The sequence below is a fragment of the Pteropus vampyrus genome, unplaced genomic scaffold (assembly GCF_000151845.1).
Source record: "Pteropus vampyrus isolate Shadow unplaced genomic scaffold, Pvam_2.0 Scaffold58, whole genome shotgun sequence".
Taxonomy (NCBI): Eukaryota; Metazoa; Chordata; class Mammalia; order Chiroptera; family Pteropodidae; genus Pteropus; species Pteropus vampyrus.
The window spans coordinates 5,976,723-5,986,674 of record NW_011888839.1 but is presented as its reverse complement, the minus strand read 5'-3'; the positions used below and the strand labels follow the sequence as shown (position 1 = coordinate 5,986,674).

The 9,952-nt window shown below is 40.4% G+C and overlaps 1 protein-coding gene across 6 annotated transcripts in view; it reads right to left on the bottom strand.

Moving 5' to 3' along the window:
* The window catches only part of SIM1 (single-minded family bHLH transcription factor 1), a 70,272-nt gene that overhangs the window by 46,121 nt on the left and 14,199 nt on the right, over positions 1-9,952 (bottom strand). For all 6 annotated transcript variants that reach the window (XM_023530940.1, XM_011360729.2, XM_011360728.2 and 3 more), the window contains 6 exons: positions 9,200-9,289; positions 8,578-8,686; positions 8,355-8,440; positions 7,538-7,737; positions 7,213-7,319; positions 6,365-6,512 (listed from right to left, as the gene is read on the bottom strand). In XM_023530940.1, the coding sequence (XP_023386708.1) occupies positions 6,365-6,512; positions 7,213-7,319; positions 7,538-7,737; positions 8,355-8,440; positions 8,578-8,686; positions 9,200-9,289 (740 nt within the window). The remainder of the gene's footprint in view (positions 1-6,364; positions 6,513-7,212; positions 7,320-7,537; positions 7,738-8,354; positions 8,441-8,577; positions 8,687-9,199; positions 9,290-9,952) is intronic.

The window sequence follows — 9,952 nt, the reverse complement described above, 5'->3', positions numbered from 1 at the left end:
AAAAAAAAAAGAATGACATGGCCTGCCAATCCACTGACGTTCATTTTAACACTTGTGTTGAACAAGAACATAAAATATTAAATCTGGTTGCAGAAATGAAATAATTAGTAATAGCAATTATGTATCTATGTAACCTAAAGGCAAGCAATTCACTCAACTAAAATGTTTGCAGGTTTCATTTTTTTCTTACAAAATGAAAATGTCCTTAGTGAGACATAAGGGGAGAAAAAGATTTATTCTTAATTGAATATCATTGAGAAGATAGCGCTACTAAATTTAAAGCATTAAATTGTGAATATCTGTATATACTTGTGAAGCTGAAACACAGAGTTAGCTTTTTAATCTTTCATTATGAGATTAGATAAAAGCCTATCCAGAGCTGGGTGGGCTAAATAGTACAGGCCTCAGTCATTTAAGTCCATCCTTCTCTCCCAGACATTTTCTCTCCTGCAATCACCCCTGACTCCCACCCCAGTACAGAGAATCACACTGTACAGTAGGAGCTGATAGCCCAGGCTTTAATCCTGACTTTGCCACTTATTCTGCATACTGACCTTGGTTTCCTCACCTAGAAAATGAAGAGTGTGAACCCTATCCCCAACCACCTCATAGAGCTGTCAAAAAAGTTAATTAGCTAACAAACATGACAGCACATTGAAAGCAAATGTACTTGGCATTTGTTAAAAAGTCTGAGCATAAATAATGAATGTCACTTATATGTAGAACATAAACCTAAAAGCAACGAATGAATAGGATAAACAAACAGAGACTCATGGACATGAACTATAAGACCAGAAGGTAGGAGGTGCGAGAGGAGATAGGGTAGACACAGTACGGGGTCAAATATAGGGGAGTTGGGGGAAGGTGAAGTGAGTAAAGGAGAATCAAATATATGGTAGCTGAAGGAAACTGGACTTGAGGTGGTAAACACACAATAGAATACACAGATGTCAAATTATAATGTACACCTGAAAATTACATAATTGTATTAACCGATGTTACCCCAATAAACTTAATTTTTAAAAAAGTTTAAAAAAAGAATGCAAAACTAAATACAGATTATTTTGATTAAAATTACAATAAGTGAAAAGTATATGAAAGATAAGATTATTTAAATGACTACTAGTATTATGTCCTATAAAAGAGGCTAAATCTTCCAGCACTTCCTTTTAATAAAGTGTTTGGTAGTTATAAAATTACTATTAATTACTATTAATAGTTTTGTTTGTTATCAATTACTATTAATCCAAAGGTATCTTCGATTTGTTTCTATAATGATTCAGTTTCATAAAAGATCATTTGAAAAGGACAACTGGGGCTTTGATGTTCAATATTATCATAATAAAGATCAAACACAATTAAGTATCAAATCTAATTTAGGGGTATACATTAGCGTATAATTATTATTTTTAATGATTGAAAATTAAATCTATGCAACAAGAGATCCATAGATCTGAGGCATGAGAGTAAATTATTTTATATTTTACTGTAGCTTCCTAAATCAAAAGGCACTTCATTTCACATTATTTATAATATAAAAGAGAAGTTTTGCTAACCAGGAAAATAAAATCTATTTCTATAACTGTACATATTATTGGTCAAGTTTTTTAAAAGGATTCTTTAAAATGTCCTAGTAGTAATAACAATAATATCACTGGGCCTTTAAATTAATTTAAAATTTTTAAATGCCCAAATTAACTCAGCACTAGTATACTTGAAAGAGCAAATTAATATGAGCTTATTTTAATGTTTGCTGCTTTATGATAAGGATAAGTAATGTTTATATTCACAGAATATGTTAACACTTAAAACCTCTTTTAATTATGAGAACTACAACGATGTTGTACAAAGACCAAAAATTATTGGACCTGAAATAATTAAAATGTGGAGACTCTGGTTTTGTTTTTCTTTTACATGAAGTATGTCTCCTTTGGCATTTGCCCTAACTTTTCTACAAATCCAAAAGGGTTATTTAGTAGATAACAAATGTCATGTAGACCACTAATGTAAATTGTCTCTATTCTGCTTTCTGCAACACTGAAATAGAAATTTTAACATGGAAAATTACTTCCTTCTATATATTCAGTGAATCACTCTAAAATAGTATATGAGATTTTCCACTAAAATGGTATTCCATCCTAAACTTAGGAGATAAACAAGCAGAGAAGGCTTCTTTACCAACAACAACAAAAAAAAACGGTTAAAGATATTAAATCTATCTGATTCCAAAATAACCAAATCACTCTTGAAATTTTGTCTCTCTTTTAGTTTCTAGGCAAAATATCAGAATCATATTAGCTTACAATTTTCATTAGAAGTCTAGTTTAAAACACACTAACATTTACAAATATATCCTACAGAAGTCCCCTCACAAAATATCATCTATCAATCAGCCTAATTGAGGGTATATATCAGTGGGTGCTTGATAAATTTCAGTGGCAGATTGTTTTTAATGGCATCAATAAACTAGCTCTCATGTATATTTTTTCAACCTTCTACACACAGAAATTCTGAACATTTTAAATGTGCCATCATGAATGGTATAGTGACTATGTAGGAAAATATTATTTAAGGATGAAGTATCATGATGTCTGTAGCTTATTTCAAAATGATTCAGTGGAGAAAAATGTACATACAAATAGACACACATAGGTATAGAAAAATTTGGTACATAAAGCATATATGGCTTATATGACAGATGATGTGTATGGATATTCATTATACTATTCTTTCAACTGTTTTGTATGGTTGAAAATTTTTATGTTTTAAAACATTTTAAAATTAGATTTTTACATCTCATTTGCTTATTCCTAAAAGTGGGTTTTTTTTTAAGTTTTATTTGTAAAACATATTAAGTTAAAAACACAGAGAATCAATTAAAGAAGTACAAATTAGTAGTTAATAGTTGGTCATGGGGATGGGGAGCAGGGCAGAGGAAATGCAGTTAGCATTAATATGATGGCTAGGTGGAGGGCCAGGGGAGGGAGGGAGTGATTGGGGAGATAGTTTTACAAATTGTATAGATGTCTAACCAATGTACTGTACACTTGAAACTAATATAAATAAATAAATTTTAAAAAACACACAGAGAATCAAGACTTCATTTTCCTAGAAATTACTTTTCATAGTTTATCAGGTGTTCTACATTTTCAATTTTCTTTACATTAAGTACTAATGTTTTCTATCAGAACTGGTGATTAATAATTAACATTACTAATTACATGAACTTAAGGAAATATGAACTCAAGGAAATTACTTAGGTTTTACAGAGCATGTTTTCCTTTTCCTCTCCATACTTTTCTGGACTTTTCAACATTCATTGTTACTAGACACTAGTTTCACTCACCTATCCTCTAGAAAATAATCAGGGAGCAGGGCCTATCATACTTAACACTATTACAAAGCCTGTGAGCACCAAAATTTGTAAGAAAGAAATTTTTCTTTAATGTGCCACATAAAAGTAACAGAGCATGTGTGTCTTACAGAAAATTATGAACTGGTCAGTTTTTTGCTTTGGGGTTTCTAATGGGTTTGTAGAAAGGGTAGTTGGTTATTGGTTATGTTTTTGTTTTTCAGTTTTAACGACGAGCTATAGAAGCCTCAGAAAATCTCAAGGATCCAGAGTAAAATTGAGAGAATGTTTTAAATTTAATCGTAGTGTCCTCTCACTCTCCTCTCCAGAATTTCAGAACACGAACATTTTGTGTGTGGTCATACAAAATCCAGTAAAGCATCGGGGTATACACCTCCTGCCTCTAAAATTCCCATATTCCCTGTTGTACCTGCTGATTAAAACAAAGTTACTGAAAATTTCTATTCATCAATGCTCTGGTTAGATAATAATGACGAATTTTTCTAGGCATATTTTAATTTCAACAATAAATTTACCATCAAGAAATTAGAAAAACAAGCTTCTTATAAATGTAGATTCCACCAAAATGTCACACCTTCATTTGATGAATGCTTATTTAAAATTCTCTCTACTTTCATTACATGAAAATTCCTCCAAAATGTATGCTATTAAAATATCTAAATTTGGAAAAACATCTGGCCTGTCAAATTATTCGGGGGGCTTGTGGTTTTTAAGTACATTGTTTGAGATGGTGTATTTGGAAAGAATTCACTTATCATTTTCAGGCTTCACAGAGAACTAACCATGAAAACAAATGTATGTGATAGTTCACTGCTACCATAGAGAATCAATAGCCATCTATTTAATTTGCTGAGACAATGTAAATTAGTAACTTCCAGCCAGATGTGTGATATACACATCAAACAAACTGCAACCTGTTCATTATGAAAATCCTGTCAGCACACACAGAGCCACTTGATGACATTTTATCTAGAAGCAGTTTCCACATTTGCAGCTATAAAAATTGTCCTAAGAATTTTTATACCAAGAAATGTCAAGAATTGAAACTGAGTCTCATAAAAAGGTAATCAACTTCAGCTTTTCATCTTGTATGCTTCTGTTTATTTCTATTTTCATTTAGAGGTATAAAACATTTGGAAAAATGTGTGCTGTGCTATTTTTCTTCTGTAAATCATTTATCCTCATTACATCTTTTTAATCTGTTGTAAAGCTGGTAGCCCAATCCTGCAGTTCTGAAGAAGTGTGTAAAGTGAAGAATGACAGAGTCAACAGAAGAAAGAAAATACATTTATCCAATGGAAAACAAAACAGAACATTTCAAAATGATTCCAAACATAAATTAAGTTTACCCTTTGGGAGGTCTAACTTGCATTCTGATCATTTATATGGGTCCGTGTGACTATATACCCCGCTGTTTGATAAAAAAGTGATTGCTAACCACAGGAACCCACCAGAGAACAGAGTGTATGTATAATGCTTGCAATGTCTCAGACATACAAAGCACCTTCTTAAAGAATGTCCGTTTCCTTTCCATGGTAAGCAGACATAATTTTTCACTTTTTAATACTTAGGCTTCACAGAGTGGCTTATTTTATGAATTATGATTTGTCATTTTCTCTTATGTTTATTTTAATAATATCAAAAACTGCATTCATAAAATAGATGGTTTTGTTTCATGATACCGAAAATATTGCTGTTTTCTGCTCTGTATTAAAATCCACAGCCTTCCTGCTATTACAAAAACCTAATAGTATTTATTTGAACACCGTTTACTAAAATGAAAAAATAAAATGATTCTTCTTAATAACCAGCTATTATTCTTGAGTACAGAATTCTTATCTAAATTAAATTCATTTCCCAAGTCTATTGAATTAAATTTTCTTATTAAACAGGGCACAAAGTAAATAGTCTTATTGCCAAGTATAACATTTCCAACTACTACATTTTTAATTCGGTAATTTAAAAGAACTTGGAATGAATCCAGTCCTCATTGCCTATAGTAAAGTCTGATTACAAAATGCACCCCTTAACTAAATTCCTAATGTCTAAATAGCATTTCTATTAAGTGCCTGGTGTGTCAACTCTTCCAAAGTAAATAACTCTTGAGGTCCCCTGAAATCACAAGAATTTCAACTTCCAAAAAAGAAAAAAAAAGAAAAAAACAGCAACTGCAAACACAAAAGGGTTCTTCATAAAGGCTTCAACCTTTCGACTTTCACAAACATTATACAGAACGTGCTTTCTTCACCGGCCACACACCAGGTCACGTGATCAGCCTGCAGGGCCACACGATAATTGTTTCTAGAAAGAATAAGTCTCGATTGCGGCTGCGGTAGCCGCCCAGCCAGCCAGCCGCACCTGCAGGTCACACAGCGAGGCCGGCTCCTCACCTAGTGATGCTGTCATACAACTCTCGTGCGGGGCCTGGGCGCCGGCCAAGACTTCCAGCATTAGTTCGGGTCCCTTTGCTTTCTGGAGGTTAAAGTCAGACCCTCTTGGTCACTTAAACTCACTTTGTGGTTCAAGAGAGAAAAAAATCACTCTCAGAACTCTTAACTTTGATTGGAGACTCTGGTTAAAATTAAGAACTTCAAACCCAGATTTGAAAAAGTGAAACAGATGTCCTGTTTGTTATCCATAAATGGCTCCTTACGTTGAACTCTTTCCTTTCTCTTTTTTCCTTTATGCCGCATTAAATTTTATTTAATGCAGAGTTCCCTTAAAAGGTTAAAAGAGAGAGAGAGTAGAAAGCAAATATGGACTGTAGATAGAAAAACTCCTAAATCTTTCTCTAAAATATAACGAAGGAAGCCTCTTCATAAAGATAAAAGTGCTCAAACTGCCGCTTCCCAACGCAGGCAGCACTCGGAGTTAAAACCTGCTTCCCCTGTGGACCCCAGCCTCACCTAACACGGCAACGTCCGCCGCCTGCAGCCTCCTGGAGACCAGGAGCGCATGAAGTGGACGAATGGGTCCCAGACTTGCACTTACGTGAGGACGTAGTTGACACTGACGATACAGTGTGGCCTGGATGAGCGGCTGTTGTGCACGATGGTCGCATAGCTCTGCACCCATACCCAGCCGCCGTGCTTCGCCAGAAACCTGTAGTACTTGGTGGTCACTTGCCCCTTCACCAGCACTGTTGGAGAGACAGAAGGCAGCTGGTGGTGAACGAGCCTGCTTCTGATCTGCCCCCATGGAACCCCTGTCGGTGCGAGTGCTGGTCCCCCGCGGGTCCTAATTAAAGTCCGCTCAGGCAGGAGGGAGAGACATCGCGCATTTTCCCAAACCAATTGATTGTCCAGTTAATTTGCATTGAATCCTCAGTCCTTCATGTTTAGCAAGGGGGGGGGGGCTCTAAGTTGGGGGATTACCCCTGGAAGGTAGGCTCCGGGCAGCTCGCTCCCACGCTCACGTTCCCTGTCCCGGGAGACTAAGTTCAAAGCAAAGCAGTATATAAAGCCAGGCGAGAGATATGGATCTATGCGCGTGAGCCAAGTGGGCTAGCCTCGCTTTTTCTCCCCATCTTTAGTGAGGTTTATGGGAGATGGGGTAGGGGGCAGCATATCAACAGGAGAATAAGACCTCTCCCGGGGGAACTGCACCTGGAAACTCCAAAACTCTCCGCGGGTGTGAGGGCCGGCGGAGAAACAAGGTAGGGCCCCGCAGCTGCGCGCAGGACCTCACCTACCACCACCACCACCGGGCTACGAGGACTCCCACCTGTCTGCTGGCTGGGGAGTTAAGTCACGCCCGCTCCCCTCCACCCCCACCTCCTTCACCACCGTACTCCGGTAAGCGCTGGGGTTGTGCGGGTGCCAGGCAGGGTGGTGCCTTACGCAGGTGGTGGGCGCAGCGCAGGTGGAAGGTGTCGCAGCCGTGCACGTGGTGGTACAGGGTCTTCTCAATCAGGTCCTGAGGTTCGTACCCCGTCAGCTCCGCCACTCTGTGGAGAGCAATCCCCTCGTGATGAGAGCGGGGTTCGGGGGTGCACCCTACCCCCAGAAAGCCACCTTAGACCTGGGTGCCCACCCTCACGTCGCAGGGCCCGCCGATTAGTCGCCTCATCTGCAAAATGGGCGCCTAAGTCCATGAGGAGCTCTCGATCATTGAACAAGGCCTCCCTCCTTCCAGCGGTGAGCCTCTCCCGCCCTGGCCACACACCTGGAGTCCAGGAAGATGAGCTTCATGTCCAGGCTGGCGCGGAACATGAACATGTTGCTGTGCAACTTGATTTCCGTGACGGCGCTGGGCGGCAGCGAGTGACCCACAGCCACAAGGCCCACATTCTGGTAGCAGCCATCGAAGGGGGACATGTCCAGGCTGTACTGGCGTATCTTCAGGTAGCCGCTGCAGTGAATGACCTACAATGTAGGGTGACAGGGTGAGGCTCAGCCATTTAGTCAAGAAAGTTCCCCAAAAGGTGAGAAGGGATTAAAACCATAAGACTCATCTGTGCCACAAACACCATGTGAGCCATGCCCCAGCTCTCAAGTGTCCAAAGGTATTGCTCCAAGTGCTCCAAGGTATCTCAAGGAAATGATCACTCTGCCTCACCGAATTCACTCGGGGGCTTATAAAAATACACAAAGCCCTGGACCCTGCCAACCCTAACGCATCAGAATCCCTGAAGCTGGGCCTTTGAACCTGCATATTTAATCTTATTAAACAGGAAAACCACGGACTGGATTTAAGGCTCTGGTTCTTAGCCTCTCTGGGGGTTAGAATCTGAAGCCATGTGTAAATTCCACGAATTCCCGAAGCAACTGAACGTTTCAGACCCTGGACACGTCCCTAAGGCCCCTTATGGGCCCCAAATTAAGAGTCCCAGCAGCCAGCAGACTGTCTTAAAATGTAGTCTCCACGTGTTCACAAAGTTCAACGACCCTTGTGATGCATGCAGGGTGGTCCTCGCCACAGGAACTTCCTTCCAATGCTAGGTAGCTGCCAGAGGCTTGGCTCTTCCTTCTTAGTCTCGTACCTTGTAGCCGCCGCAGGTGAGGCCCGCGTTCCTCTTGGCCAACACGCACTTCATTCTCAGGAAGAAGGAGCGCTCGATCTCATACTCTGAGAGAGAGGAGCAGAGGGAGGCGCAGGATGTGAGACGTGAGGTGTGGCACTACCGTGCCTGCTATGGCTAATTGGGGACAAGCCACAAGCGGACCGTGATGCGCCCGAGTGTCACAGGCACGCGTCTGCCTTACCCTGAACAAAGTGAGAATGGTAGGGCTGATGGGCCGTGAGCACCGCTGTCATCTCGTCATGGTCTGCTGGGTGGATGTATTCGTAAATGCTATTTCCGGTGAGTTCTACCTGTAAAGAGGAGGGTATCACTGTCTCTGAGGTGGTGGATGCCCCATGGGGGAAATGGAAGATTGGGCCAGGGATCCACAGGACTGTGGGGACAGGAATCAGAACTCCAGAGTAGGCCCTGAGTTCTAATTCCAGTTCTGCCTGCTACCTGTTGCAGCCTATCTGTGCCTGGGATTCCTTGTCTATGAAAGGAAATAATTATAGTAATTATAAGAGTAGTAGTAGTAGATCCCTGGCAATGTTCTGGTTAAGACATCAGGACATAAGTATGTAACCCATTCCCACGGTGCCTGACTTATGTAGGGACTCAAAAACATAGCTGTTGTTTGGGTTTGGAATGGAAGTTAAAAGATAAGAGAAATGGAGAAAGAGATCCAGATTCCTGTGAGCTGAGATATTTCCAATCCCAGAAATGCACATACAAAACTTTGGGAAAGCCCTCCCACCCCTCACTTCCTGCCTCCAGCTCTGGACATAAATACTGAGGGCCAGAGGTGTCGACCACTCACCTACCTGAGAAAGACCCAGGTGGACCGAGGCTGTCTCTGAGATGTACATGATCTTTCCATCTGGGGCCACCACAAAGATGAAACCATCCAGGGTCTGAGGAGAGAGAAACAGAGTTGAATGGAGAGCCCTCTGGACCATACAGACAAATTGAGGTCAGGTGGCAGAAGTTAGAGATTCTCAGCCAGAAATGCAGAGAGATGAGGTAGAGAGGGGATGGCAGGAAATGGGGCATAGAAAACCAGCCATAGGAGTGCCTCTTTTGTTCATTTCAAATTTGTAAGCATCTGGGAATTGTGGCACACTGAAAGAGACCAAGAGGAAGTGATGCCATCCAAGATTCAAGATGCACCAAAATGGAGAAAGCAGATGTATCTGTAACACACACACACACACACACACACACATTCTGGGAGGCGTGAATCATAGCCTGCTATAAGAGATGGGTTAGGTTCTTGGGGTAATGATCACTGAAAGAAACAGAGGTTTCCTATGTCATTCTTGGAGGACTCCATAATGTCAGCGTCCTATAATGGAAGGAGTACTAACAGAGTTTGGGAAATAGCAGTTACTGGGTGATGTGAAAGGGCTGGCAATCTGAAAAATTGCAGACAGATGGCAGCTGGCCAGTGTTTCTGAAAAGGGTCCGGGAGAGGGGGATTTAGGAGATGAGAGGCTTTCCGAGCAGCAAGTCCATAGAATAGTGCAATAGTGTGATGTGTGTGTGTTTACACTGATTCATCAAACTGATGCATCAAG